Source organism: Camponotus vicinus, unplaced genomic scaffold (genome assembly GCF_025532165.1).
Source record: "Camponotus vicinus isolate PSW18456_S1 unplaced genomic scaffold, iyCamVici1.0 SCAF_4, whole genome shotgun sequence".
Classification (NCBI taxonomy): Eukaryota; Metazoa; Arthropoda; class Insecta; order Hymenoptera; family Formicidae; genus Camponotus; species Camponotus vicinus.
In genome coordinates, this window is record NW_028141976.1 from 8,611,035 (window position 1) to 8,625,913 (window position 14,879).

The window sequence follows — 14,879 nt, forward strand, 5'->3', positions numbered from 1 at the left end:
AAGAAAAAGTCACCCAAGAAATAAGAATATTGTTATACCGACACATATCCGTATGGTAGCGAATATCTGCTATTGATAAATCTACGCTTTACTAATACCGGCGCACATATTTTTGTTTCACTTCGCGTAACAATTTCATGAAACGCCGTACGTCGAATCGCATTAAAGCGTAGATTTATCGAAGTTTCGTTATTTTCTTCTTCTTCGTTTTCCTGTGTGTCTTTTTCTCTCGCTAATAGTAGCTTTTTTATAGCATTAAAATTAATTCGTCGCGAGTTCTCGTAATTGAGAGTAATACCCTTAACTTTACAAGTTTCGTGAGTATTACCCTCCGGTGTTCGCACGATGTAGGCGTAAAATTTCGGGCCCCCGGACACGAACGCCTCGATATAGCTACCGCGGCCGTAGCTTTCGAGTTCATCCGTCATGTCGCCTAGAAAATTTCCCGTAGGCGGCATGTATTCGTTCGAATCACCGGTGCTTATAAAAATACACGAATCCGTATCGTAATATAATACACGACGATCTAAACGTTCTAGATACTCGTACAATTTTAAACGCGCTAGTGCAGTCGTATACGCTGCTATCACGACGTTTGTTATCGGCGAGGGAACGAGAGCCTCTTGTCGCAGTCGCCACGAAACATACATTACCTCGTCATTCACGGGTAATATGTCGGTTATCTCGTATTCGGCGCTCGTTAGTAATGTCGCGAAACGTTGTTGTGTTTTTACGATTTCGGTAGTCGGCAAATTGGATCGTTGGCCGAATTTTCCCCAGAATGAATTTAAGCATAGTTTCGCAACCGAGCGTAAACCAGGATTTCGCTTATCAAGAACGATACCCTCAGTTTTTTCATATTCCCTCAAGTATCGCTCTTTTGCCTCATCGTCGTTTTCCCCGCATTCGCTCGGCCAACCACTGGCTTCCTGTTTAAGCTGTAAAAACGTATTAATATATTCGGCGAACAATCCACCTTGCCGCGACGCGCGATCGTATTGGCTAACTCTATATTGCCAAATTTCGCTTACCGACGTTACGAGATAACCTTTCTCGACGGCCTTGCGTAATTCGCAGGTTACCCAGGTACCCTCGAATTCACGCTCGCTATCATTATGAGTGCACGGTGTCTGAGAAAATGTTTCGCAGCAACTACGACATAACGCGAAGAGTAATTTTCCTCGTACGCGATGCGGAAGTACGGGGTGAAATAAATCACGAGGAGGGAGTACTCTACAGCGTATGAGGCCTTCGAGCGAGTCGAAATTATAATTCGGTGACCTTCCGACTAACGCGCTACATTCATCGCCGACGTAAATTTCCGGATGACCGATCGGAAAAGCGCCCGTCTTCAATACAAACGGGTATAATGAGCATACGTCGACGTAGCGTATTTTCTCCGTACCTGTGACTTCGTATTGAGTTGCGATATTTCCCGTACGCCCACCGAAAAACGCGTCGCGAGGATCGAGCGGTGGTGTTTCTACCATCGGATGGTTCGCGAGAAAATCATACATTACGCGATTGTCGCGCATTTCTTGGTCGAAGGCGCACTCCCACTTTTCCGACACTATGTATCCCCGCTGACGAAGGCGCCATGAAACTGCGAGAGTTCGTTCATATCGCGAATTTAATGTATCTCCGCGATCCTCCCCCGACGAAAGCGCTTTATCGCGATTTACAGGGAAACAAGTTGGACATCCGTGCCAAAAGCAACCGTGAAATTGCAACACGTGACGCTGCGTCTTTCCCGCAACAGACGTTTCGAAATAACCATCGACGAGCGTACCCTCGATCGTGCGATATTCCCGCGCACGCCCCGCGTGATTTATACGGCGGTCGAGTTCACGCTCCATCCATATCAGCCATTGTAAGGCTTTACGCGAATGATTGCTCGCGCATCTGTATCCCCCCGTAGGAATAATGCCTATCGTATCGGCTTGCAAAAAGTTTTTCCGGAAAACCGTCATGCAGGTCGAAGCAATAGTTGTACATTCCTCGAACGGGCATACATTTCCGCGATCTAGGAAAATTTTTCTAAACGCTACGCACGCTCGTCGAAGAATATCAACATCGTTACGACAATAGCGCACTATCTCGCGTTGGAAGTCGAACACGGTATTTTTTTCCCTCATTTCGGTATGCCATGTGAGAAAGCGTTCGCGCTCTTGCGATTTCATGTTATCTGGAGAATAATATTGTACATCGGGTAACGGTCCGACGTACGTTTGATTTTCGATAGTATTAAATAAATGCGGAAAAATGCCCTTATCCTCAGTATCCTTTAGCCCGAAAGCCTTAGGTAATTCGGATAAGCGCATCGGCATATAATTAACGCTATCGATGAATTTTGTATGTCCCGCGGTTAAAAGAATAATTTTTGTGCCGTTTAAAATTACTTTCGGTTCAATATCCCTACAATTTTCCACGATATATTTCAAAATAAATTGCGCGTCGAACGCTTTCGCATTATGCGCTATACAAATTATGTGTTTAAAATATTTTACCGGACGCGTAACGAAATCTACAAACTGTTTAACCGGATCGCGTTGAAATACGAACTCTCGCACTCCGCACCAACGGCACCACACGGGCATGTTATTTTCCCCCACGCATGCTTCACAAATCTGTTGCGCGATGCATAGCGTCGGAATATGTTTTTTTATATTTCCCGTTCCTTCGACCGTCTCGTCCTGCCGCGTTTCGAAATCGTAAAATACGAAAGCCACACGTCCCTTTCCGCGTTCATATGCACGTTCGTTCTTTTCCGCGTTATCACATATGTTCCGTGCTTCTTCTTCTCTCGTGCTAGATATATCTACCTCATCCGGTACCATCGCTGATGAAGATGGCCCGGCAGAGGAAATATCGACACGTTGTCGAAGAGGTTGCATATAACACATATGATTGCGCGGTTGTTGTGAACGGCATAATTTGCAATAAGAAACGCCGCATTCGTGTTTTAAATTCGATTTAACGATACGCCCGCAACTATCGCAAAATCGCACGATGCTACAAACATTAGCGCGTGTTCTACCGTCGTACGATTTCTCGCTACGATGACGCTCGAAACACCTTGTACCGTAAAATAGCCGATTGCACGCGTCGCATTTTATTTCGGCGTAAGTGGAATCGCACGGTGGTGCGGATAAGCATCGCGGGCATTTATTTAAGCACCGGTGACTATTGGGTCTATCGTTTCGGAAGCCTACATTACACGCTACGCAATAATCGCGAGTACCAGCGGCGGCTTTTAAATTTAAAATAAGATTATAATGTCGCGAATCCTCGTAATACATGATATTTAATCGCCGCGAGGACTCGCGTCCGAGAGAAGCGAGTATTTCGGCACCGTCATACATCGGTTTTTCGCCGCGACCGAAAGTATTAAAATTATACACAATAATCGCGATATTGTCGGCGGCGAAATAACGCTGGAAACGTTCGATTTCACGAATTCCACAACCCTCTTCCGGTATTGCGACACCGGCATTTCTCGTTAATTGCACATTCGCGTTGTAACGAAGAATGCTGATATCTTATTGCGTTCCATTTCTCATGCAGCTCACCCGTACGGATATTACCGCGCTCGCTATAAGTTTGAGCTACTACGAGAGCTCGAGGGAAGCACAGGTTATCGGAATTATTAATTTCGACTATCGAACGTTTCGCGACATCCTCCCGTGTTAACGTGACGCGACCGCGACCCGAAGGCATCGAGACATTATAAACCCGTATGTTAAATTGGTCGGCGATATCGAGACCACCGGCGCTCTGTGCTAACGAACTCACAAGTCTCCAAATGTCCTCGTAACTCAAATCACGCGCCGGACGAAAAGATATACCCGCAGGACCATGCGATAAATTCGGCGAATCAAACGATAATCCTACGTAATCGCCCGGTTCACATGAATTTAACGCATACGCGTGAATTTCGCGAAACGCGTTTTCTAACGAGTGATATATATCGTTGCCTTCAGTCAACGGACGTATCGCGAAACTCGCTTCTCTACCGATTACCCGGAATCTTCTAAATTGTCGCGCATTTTCCGATATTAAATTTACAAAATTAAAATTATTATTTCCGACCTGTTGGTGAAGTTGTTGCTGCTGCTGCTGATGTTGCTGTTGTTGTTGTTGCTGTTGTTGTTGTTGCTGTTGCTGCTGGTACTCATGCTCCTCCTCCTCGTCCTCTTCACCCTCCTCGGTCTCGGATGAAATATTTTCCGAGCGGGGTAACTCGGCTACCTCCCCCTCAGTCTCATCCTCTTCCGCTTCTTCTTCCTCATTGGTGTGGGAGAGCGCAGAATTTTGTTGGCCGTCAACACCACCTCCGTATTGTACTGTTAAAAAACCGTATAAATTATAAATACTATTTTTGTTATTTTTATTATTTTAATATTTTTATACTCGAATGTAATCCGTACTATAAATATTATAATACAACGAAATAATCTCACCTTTTTAGCAATATTTGTTGTTTTTTATTCCGCTACTAATATTCTGGGGAATAGCTAATCCCCCAGCGACGAGTTTCTAAAGAAAAATTAAGAATTTGGATTAAATTCGAGCATAAAAATATATCGAGAAATAAATTATTAAAGTTACCTTCTCTGGAGGGAGCGTATATATTTTCCTCTTCTTCCTCTCTCACAGTCTCTTCTTCTTCTTCTTCTTCTTCCAGCACTATCACTTCTTCCTCTTCCTGCACTTCTTCTTCTTCTTCCCCACTCTCTTCTGACTCTTCTTCGTTAATCTCCACTCTCCCGCGCTCCTCCATCTCTCGCGGAAATTCTAATAATATTTCAAGATTCGAATATTTAATATTATAGAAACAAAATTTAAAACAGTTCTAAAATTATTTTTATATTTGAATTTTCGTTTTAGCCTATTTTTTACATAATCATCATCTTTACCCGGCGAGAACACTTCGCTATCAGGGCTACTGATTGCATATGTGATGTCGTCAGCGTTCATGTTTTCCTCATCGTCGTCGTCGTCGTCAAGAACGACAACGGGAATCGCCGGATTTTCCTCGAGTAATCGCGATCTTCCTGAAATGTAGAATATTTTTTATTAGTATTGATTATTTTTATTACTACCGAACATTCTATCCGAGAAAAATTAGCACTCGTTTTCATTACGTGCAAAACTTACGCGAAGGACCTGCCTCGGGTTCTTCCTCTGCGCGGCGTCTACGTGAAGGTCGCACTATCGCTGTTCTCGCGAGATTATTGTTTCCTGTGATTAATTAGTAATTAAATATTTAACTTTATAATCGCGATTTTTCGTATTTTTTCTTTAAAAGCAAAAATAAATAAAATAAGTAAAATAATTACCCGTCGACTGGATCCTACTGTAGTTTTGAAGTAGGTAGGTTATATGTCCACCTACATCTTCCTCTTCTTCATATTTTTCATCTTCGCTCAAGGCTCTTCGTGCACTAATTATTTCGCCGGCAATATTTAGTAATTTCGCGTCGCCGCCGAAATGCCCCAATTTATATAAAATTGCAAGCAATGTATCGGAGCAGGCACACGCGAAATTCGAAAATACGCTGTAATTATGTTCACTTGTTTCCGTTAATTTGGAAATGTAGCTCGCGGAATTTATCTTTGGAGATAAACTCGCAGCCAACTTTGCACAACTCGATATCAAATTTTTATTACACGCCATTTTTTTTCTTAAAGGAATAACACGCGAGTGAAAATCGTACAAGTTTCCTCGGGCAAAGAAAATCTCGAAAATGCTTATATTCGGTTAAGCGTTGTCCATTTTATATATTTTCCTCCCCACTCAAAAAGGAAAATCAAACAAACCTTTATCAGCGCACGGAGAAGTCCATAAAAAATGTAGAAGTTTGAAATTTCTTGTAGTCGTATATACCGTATTGTAATTATATTTTTTACCGTAGCGCGAATAATCTATTTCATTTCTTATTTTGTTTTTCGAGAAAGCAACTGACGCTAAACATTTTGCTAATTACCTTAATTAAGTAATGGTTTACGCATATGATTTCTTAAAAACTAGGCGTAATAAAAAAAATTTGTAATTATTTTATTTGTCAAAGATTTTTATTTTGCGTCGACCATAGCTATTGCTCGAATATAATAAATTTTTAAAATTATTTGTTTCTTTATAAGAAAAAATACACGTTTAATGGTAATAATAATAATAATACACGACGTGTTGCTGCGTGTTCGCAGTAAAGGACAGAAGGAGATATCGGGAAATATGTTGAAAACGTAGTAAAAAGTACTCTGTGAATTTTTTTTTTAAGAAAAACTTGTTATGTTATTTATTATATTTTATCTATGTACATTTATTTATTGGTTTTCATAAAATTTTCGTTTTTGTAAAATCGCACGAGAAATTTCATTAAATTTAAGCGAAAGTATCTCTACAAATATAATGCTGAAATATACATCTAAAAATGTTAAATTATTAATTTGAGTTCGAACACTTTGTTCGATTTGTTCATAATTTCCTTTAATTGTGAGTTTTATAATTTCGCAATCTATGTACGATGAGGGAAGTTTTAATTCTATTTCGTTTATTATATAGTTAGCACATGTATTGACAGTATCAACGATATTAATTAATTGCGACAAATGCGTATCTATGCATTTTATAATATTTTCCAAGCCGAGGAAAGTAACTATCTGCATCACGATAGCGGTGTTATAAGTTTTTCGTTTCTTCGACGGAGGTTGTTCTTCCTTCTCGACATTACTCGCGGAATATTCGTTGGTTTCCTTGTATGCCACTAGAATAGCCCTCGAGCCATAAGCGCTGGTAAAGTTGATGGTGATATTGTTAATAATAATCGGATTTATTCCTCCCGTTCTTTTTTGATCGTCGTTCAAATACTGTCTCATATGTTCCATGCAGGATTGAAATTGCTGCCACGTGTCGGAGTCGAGACAAATCCCATCGGCATTATTGCTCGTTAATTTAACAATTGGAACAAAACAGTCTTCCTTCGTCGATTGCAATCCCACTTGTATCTTCTTAGTGAAGGATGAATTAAGTCCGTATGTTGTTGATAGCAACAAATGTCGGTTTCTTCCACCGTTGCCGATTTTATTGTCCCCATTTCCCGGCTCCTTAATATCGCAAACATGCGAGGATTTCACAAAACTGGCTATTTCGGTCGTTCCAGCCATTACTATTAACCACTCGAAACAAACTCGAAAAATGTACTGTGCAAAAAATAATCACAACAACAACGTTAGCGTATTTGCGTAGAATTTTTCTTCTTCGCTCGAGACTTAACTTCTGTTAACGACGAAATTCGAATGAATACACGGTTTGTCCTCGGGCTTATATTACTGCTTCTCCCACCTAAAAAAAAATCTAAGCAAAAAGAGTGGGGGGAAATAATATGGGCAGAAGTGAGCATAAATGCGTATTCAAACAAAATATTTTACAATAATCAAAGAAAAATACCGAGAAACTTCTATAAACGTTTCTAGAAACTTCTAAAAATTTTCTCTAAGCTATATCTCGAGTGATTCACCACGGGAAAAATATTTAGGGGATGTTTTATTAAGGAAGATTCGAATGATAAATTTATAGATATTACTGGCGGGGGTATATCTGAATGTTTAATTTAAAAAAAATGTGAAATCTTATCAGATTTCTTAGTCGATACGGTATATATGCTGTTTCAGCATGAGAAAAAAATAGGTTGAGGATTTAGGATGAGGGTTTCGCTAGGGTAGATTCAAGGTGAGAAAGATTTTCCATATCTTCCTAAATTATTTGGAAACAGAATTGTTTTCTTAATCACTATTGCAAATATAGCGGGGTTATTTTAAAATGAAAACCATTGACGGTTATCTTAAGATGAGATTATTTTATTGAATGTCTCTAGTATTTTAACGTGTGTTTAGGGTTTTAAGAATCTCTAGATATTATTATTATATCACGGGGGGATAGTGTTTGTCTGAGTCAGCTATCGGTTGATTCATAAAATACGAGTATGTACAGGTATTTTGTAATTTAGGCGATACATCGATTTAAAATATATTTTCCAGAATTTAAGCATTTTATTTTTACTATAAGCGTATATGGAGAATCAATTATAAGCTCATTAGCGTTGGTGCTCGCGAAAGTCGCCGATGCGAGCCTACCCTCGCGCGAATACGCTTACTCGCGGTCGCGCGTCGTGTATCATCTAATCAGCGGTGCTTTCCGCTCGCACGCGTAACAGAGAACGCTAGCGCGAGCACGTGGCCGGCGCGGATGGGGCCCCACGCGAATAAGCTTATTTTCTTCTTACATTCCTGCAAATAATATTCGAGGAGCATGCGCATTTTTTTCTTTCTTAGATTATTGTTGTTAAATATCGTCGTTTACTTTTTTATTTATGAGATTGTTCCTAAACGCGAAATCGATTATTTTGTGTAATGGACGTGCGCTGGAAACATCCTTGGACGTCGATCGTCTGCGGCCCTACGGGATGCGGGAAAACAATTTTCGTGAAAACATTTCTTCGACATTTATCCCGCATGTCCGATGTCCGATTCGAGAGAATTTTATTTTATTACGCCGAGTGGCAAGATGCGTATCAGTGCTTACATTGCGACACGGGAGAGAGAGAAGAAGAGAAAAGCGAGAGCAAATATAGCGATAATGCTTTAATAAAATCGAGGAAAAATATAATCGAATTTCGCGAAGGGTTACCGCGTCCGGAGGATTATTCTAACAATGCGCTTTCTCCGAAATTGGTGATAATCGACGATCTTATGAGGGAATCGTCTTCGTGCGACGCTATCGTGGATCTATTTACGAAAGGAAGTCATCATAAGAATCTCAGCGTTATACTCATTTCGCAAAATCTTTTCCATCAGGGACGTGGACAGCGCGACATATCTCTCAACGCGAATTATATAGTAGTTTTCAAAAATCCGCGCGATCGTGCGCAAATTCGTCATTTAGCGCGTCAGGTATATCCCGACGATCCAAAATTTATGGAAGAAGCGTACTACGACGCTACCTCGAAGCCGCATGGATATTTATTGCTCGATTTGAAACAATCGACTCCAGACGAATACCGATTTCGCACGTGTATCTTTCCGGAGGATACTCTACATTACGTCTACATACCACGTAAATCTGTCATTAGAGCCGGAAGCGTATAAAAGAAAGGTATTCGCAGTCGCGAGTTGTAGTTGTGCGATTACGACGCAATGGTGAAAAAAGCAGACTCTAACAAAACATCATCGACAGCGACATCGAGGATAAATTTATCGAAGAGCGCAATAAAGACTGCAAAACGTTGCATCGGAGAGAGGAACCTGTGTCTCTTAAAAACTCTATGCTATTTGAAAAAAAATCAAAGAGCGGCGTTCTTACGCGATGCCGACAATAAATTTGTAAAGTGTATTCAGGAGTGTATTTTCAATACGCTCGAAGGTAACGTACCGCTCGAATCTAGCGAAAAAAAGCGCTTGTCCAAGCATAAAACGACTTTACGGCGCATCGCGGCAAAGCGGGGTAATTTGAAGACTAAAAGAAAACTATTGGTACAACGCGGAGGATTTTTACCCTATATTATCGGTCCTATACTCGGAGCTTTATTATCACGGATTATCGGCGAGTGAAAAGAAATACAATTCTTTATATTCTTTGTGAGGAAAAATAATAATATTTGGAAAAGTATTAAAAATGGAAAAGGCTAAAAAAATGGTTTTAATTTCTACGGAAAATCTCGAAAAAATGCAACGAATGCAGCAGCAGCAGCAGCAAAATCATCAGTCGGAAAATGTTAATAATACGGAAAATGATAATAATAAATCCGTACGGACACCGGGAACCCCTTTATCGCGACTCGATGCGGAGATGTGTCGTATTCTCAATCTCTCGACTCCCGCCGACGAGGGTGAAAGATGGAAAATGTATAAAGAAGTACTTCAACGTTATCTTTACTTTGTTCGGGATGCAAAAAAGCGTTTTCGCAAAGATTCGCGTGGGGCTTTAAACGGCGACGCCGATGATAAAACTGAGCAAGACGAGGACATGTACTTGGAAGATGACGATACCGAAGAATTTACGCGTACTTTAATTAGTAGCGTTGAAGATGGAGGAGGAGGTGACGCTAATAGTTTCGGAAAAAAGCGCGATCAATCGGCGGAAATGATTAAAAATATAATCGAAAGTGTGCCGAAAACTTATCGCTACAAAGCTCACACGCTATTGAAATATTTACTCGATGCTCCGTCGTCAAAGATCGGTTGGGATAGACAAAGACTCGTGACTATAAACGGTGCGGTTGTAACGGGTTCGAATATTAGCGATCTCATAAATGACGCGATACGCGAGAGAAAAACAGTAAAAGCAATCGGAAGAGTTCAGTTTGCGCGATTCCTGCAGGACATAAACACACCTTCCAGTCTCATAGGAAATCGTAGTTTTTTACACGTAGGCAAAATAGCTCGTCGTATTAAAAGCAGCGAATTAGCAGCTGTTACTTCCACTCCGAAAACTCGTCGTTCGCGGAGCAGGTTAAACGAGACGGTTGTATCCGAAGGAGATACGATATTTATATCTGCCGATGAGGATGAGGATGAGGCCGATAAAACATTAGCAAGTAAGGACGAGAATTCCCCGACAAAGAAAGCAAGAGGTTTATTCGGTTGGAGCAAATTCTAATAAGATGGAACTCGAAAAATTATATTACGATCCTTCGCACTACGCGGGTTATTCAGCGACGGTCAATTTATCACGAGCGGCTAAGCCGAATTTCTCGCGTAACGAGGTTGTCGACTGGCTTAAATCGCAAGACGCGTACACGCTGCATCGTCCAGTACGACGAAAATTTCCGCGTTTACATTATAACGTGACAAATATCGATGATTTATGGGAGGCTGATTTAATCGATCTTCGTAATCTTAAGAGTTATAACGACGGATATTCCTATCTACTGGTGGTTATCGATGTACTTAGCAAATTTGCTTGGGTAGAACCTTTGCGCGATAAAACTTCGGCGTGCGTGATAAAGGCCTTTCAAAACATATTCTCGAGAAACAAAAAACGTTTACCCGTTTACCTACAAACCGACAAAGGTAAAGAATTTATCGCGAGCGCTGTACAAAAATTCTTAAAAGAAAAAAACATCCGATTTCGTGTAGCGCGAAATCCCGATATCAAAGCAGCTATAGTCGAACGTTTCAATAGAACACTTAAGGAGAGGATGTGGCGCTATTTTACACATAAAAATACTCGCCGTTATATCGATATTTTGCAGGATATTGTTCACGCTTACAATCATACTCGTCATTCTAGCATTAAAATGCAACCAGCGATCGTTACGTTGGAAAATGCGCGTATCGCGCGAGAAAATATGAATCGACGTTGGAATATCAATGCCGAAGATGCTGAAGGAAGAAAAAATCGCGGGCGCAAACAAAAGTGTAAATACAGGGCGGGCGAGCTCGTACGCATTAGTAGAGCAAAAGCAGCGTTTGAGAAAGGATACGAGGCGGGATGGAGTGAAGAAATATTTCGAATTCATCGCGTTCTCGAATGGAGAAGACCTCCTGTATACGAACTAAGCGATTTACAGGGCGAGGTTATAGACGGGATTTTTTACGAGCAGGAATTAACGCAAGTTATTAAAGACTTACGAGAGGGAGAATTTATCGTAGACCACGTGATAAAAACCAAGGGACGGGGCGACAATAAACAATTACTAGTTAGTTGGCGGGGATATCCTTCTAAATTCGATTCTTGGATATCAGCCTCGAGTTTAATATCAAAATGAGAGGGGAAGAATTTCACATAATCCTCCCGAGTAATAGTAGCATGCGCTACTTTCCGGAAAATAAAACAACGTGTTTCACCACCGAATTACCTCAGCGTATAGACTTAAGCGGTCGTTGGGAAGTAGCGCTCACGGAGATCCAGTTTCCGTGTAGCTTTTTACATATACGCCCTGGAGAAGGAACAATAAAATTTATCGATATTAATAAGAGCATCGATGCGTTTTCTCATGCGGATGTCGAAGTATCACCAGGCGTTTATTCGAGCGTACACGATATTATAGAGACAATGAATGACGCGTGCAAACCCGTAAAAGCCCATGTCGTTTGGGAATTAAAAGCTGGTGGTAAAGTTGTTATGAGACTTTCCTGCAAAGAGAGGAAATGCGATATGGAACATCATGTGCATTTTTCCGACAAGCTTTGTCGTATGCTCGGTTTTGATTCACGCTGTGGAAGTTCGAACGATCTACTACCGATCTACTACAATCCTGACATTCCTCCTTCTTCGAGCATTGCTTTTCCAAAATTTCCTTTTGTACTCACGGGTGACGACTATATAATAGCCGACATACCAGCTAGTTTGTTGCGAGGTATTCCAGACAAACTTTTCGTCTACTGCGACATTTGCGAACCTTATATTACGGGCGATGTACAATCGCCTCTTCTTCGAATAGTCGCGCACGATACACGAAACGATTATCCGTTTGCATCCACTCAGATAAAGCATTTTTCGCCCGCGCAATACATCGCGCTGCGGCGAACGAGTTTCCGTACGATCGAAATAGATATAAGAGATCAGCTGGGGAAGAGCATACCATTCGAATTCGGAACGTTGACGGTAACTTTGCATTTTAGGTGTATCGATTAGATATTATAAAATACACGGAATCCGCGAAAGAGAAAAACGCATTTGACCGTTCATTATTATTATTATTATTAATGGACTATTACTCGGTATATCGCGACGAATTACAGAACGGAGGCGGTCGCGGCGGCGGAATCCCGCGAGTTTTCGTCGGATCGCCCTATCAGCGCGGTCACGGAATCGGCAGTTTTCTCGGGGGATTATTCAGACGCATACTACCATATTTAGGTAAAGCCGCGCGAGCTGTGGGAAAAGAAGCTTTACGGGCTGGCGTTAATGTAATCGAAGACGTCGAAAACAATACGCCATTTAAGGTAGCGGCCAAACACCGTTTTGAAGAATCGCGAGACAAACTCAAGAGAAAAGCCAAAGAAAAAATAAGTAGTCTAATGAAGGGTTCGGGATATAAGTCTGATGCGAAAATGCATGTAGCTCAGTTCCCTTTTGTCGGGCTTGATAATCACATCGCACGATCCGCAATAACATCGGCTCGCAAGCGACGACGGACGAGTAAGAAAATCAAAGCGGTTGAGAAAAAAAGAAAGAGTACAAAAGCGCAGAGAAATAAAAAGAAGAAGAAAAGTCGTACGGTTGTGAAAAAAAGACTTAAGACGTCTGCGAAACGACGTAAAATCGGTAAAAAACGTACCGTATCCGATATATTTTCTTAAGCGGTTATATTCGGAGCATTCTAATTTAACGACGGTGGCGAGCGACGGACGACAGCGAGCAATTTGCGATAAAGAAATATGTCTTTTCTTCACACGCATTCGAGCGAGTGTTTAAAGAGCGAACTAGATCTCTTCTCTCTACCACCTACGCAAACTAGCATCGAAAATTCGCAATGGATTCATTACAAACCCGTGACCTCTCTCTCGGACGACTCGCCGATAGAATTCGTCATCCCCGGACACGGAGAAGAATATTTAGATCTCACGCACACCATGCTGAGTCTTCGTCTACATGTAGAAACAAGTGCCGATTCCGCGAGACAGGCTTCAGGAACAAGCGCCGAAAGAATAGCCGTAGACCCTGTAAATCATTTGCTTCATTCTATCTTCAATCAAATCGACGTGTATTTCAATCAAAAGCTCGTGTCGCCTCCAAACAACGCTTACGCGTACCGAGCGTACATAGAGGCGTTGTTAAATTATTCTTCACCCGCAAAAACTTCCCATCTAACTTCCTGTCTATGGGACATGGATGCACCCGGACACATGGACGATCTGTTGGAAACAAATCCCGGCAATCCCGCTCTCGCGAGACGCGCTCGTTACATTTCCGGAGGAAAGGCGTTAGATCTCGTAGGACATCTCCATTGCGACGTTTTCAATCAAGACAAATTTTTAATTAACGGTGTAGAAGTACGGTTGAGATTCGTTCGTTCGAAAGATTCGTTCTGTCTCATGGAAAGTAGCGGAACATCGAAAATTCACATTCTCGACGCTGCCTTGCTCGTTAGAAGGGCGAAAATAAGCTCGGGTTTGTTACTCGCGCATGCTAGAATGATGAGTAAAGTTACAGCCAAGTATCCGCTCACGAGAGTCGAGGTTAAAACATTCACGATTCATAGCGGCGTTATGGGTGAATCGTTAGATAATGTAATACTCGGTCAATTACCGAAGCGAGTAATAGTCGGTTTCGTTAGTAATAAAGCGTTTAACGGTGACAGAAAATTAAATCCGTTTAATTTCAAGAACTACGGAATAAATTTCTTCTCGCTGTACGTCGATGGCACGCAAATCCCCAGTAGGCCTTTGCAACCAGCTTTCTCCGAGGAGGAACCGCTTTACATCGAAGCTTATCAAACGCTTTTCTCGGGAACAGGTATTCATTTTTTGAACGAGGGAAATTCTATAAGCAGAGACGACTATTTCAAAGGATATACTTTATTCGCTTTTGATCTTACTCCCGATCTATCCGCTAATTGCGCTGGACATTGGAATCTCGTCAAACATGGTAGTTTACGATTAGAAGTGCGATTCGTAAGAGCACTTTCCGAGACGATTAATTGTATTATCTATGCCGAATTCGATAATGTCATAGAAATCGACTCGTCTCGTCAGGTCATCGTCGATTTTTCGGGGTAAATTTTTTATAGACGCTTAAAATTGTTCCCCCTCTACTTCGCTCAAAACTCCGACATCAGTGCGCAACGTTTCGAAAAATATTCAGTTTCGTTGGAGACACGCTCGGCGTTGTTGTTTTACATAGAGCCTCGCGTCGAATCACATAAGTTTTTTCGT

General features: G+C 41.4%; 3 protein-coding genes across 3 annotated transcripts; 1 reads left to right on the forward strand and 2 right to left on the reverse strand.

Annotated features, from left to right (window-relative positions):
• Window positions 1-32: 32 nt before the first annotated feature.
• Window positions 33-1,490, reverse strand: LOC145970592 (uncharacterized). The gene has a single exon (XM_083097472.1). It carries the CDS (start codon window positions 1,488-1,490, stop codon window positions 33-35), a length of 1,458 nt encoding a protein of 485 aa, XP_082953598.1.
• Window positions 1,491-3,450: 1,960 nt separating this feature from the next.
• On the reverse strand, window positions 3,451-5,175 carry LOC145970593 (uncharacterized). The gene is made up of 3 exons (XM_083097473.1): window positions 5,158-5,175; window positions 4,609-5,054; window positions 3,451-4,343 (listed from the first exon to the last, which is right to left on the reverse strand). The coding sequence occupies exons 2-3, from the start codon at window positions 4,778-4,780 to the stop codon at window positions 3,451-3,453; spliced, it is 1,065 nt and encodes a 354-aa protein (XP_082953599.1). The 5' UTR covers window positions 4,781-5,054; window positions 5,158-5,175.
• An 8,207-nt stretch (window positions 5,176-13,382) lies between these two features.
• Window positions 13,383-14,723, forward strand: LOC145970594 (uncharacterized protein F54H12.2-like). The gene is made up of 2 exons (XM_083097474.1): window positions 13,383-14,280; window positions 14,461-14,723. Exons 1-2 carry the CDS (start codon window positions 13,383-13,385, stop codon window positions 14,721-14,723), a joined length of 1,161 nt encoding a protein of 386 aa, XP_082953600.1.
• The last annotated feature ends 156 nt before the right edge of the window (window positions 14,724-14,879 follow it).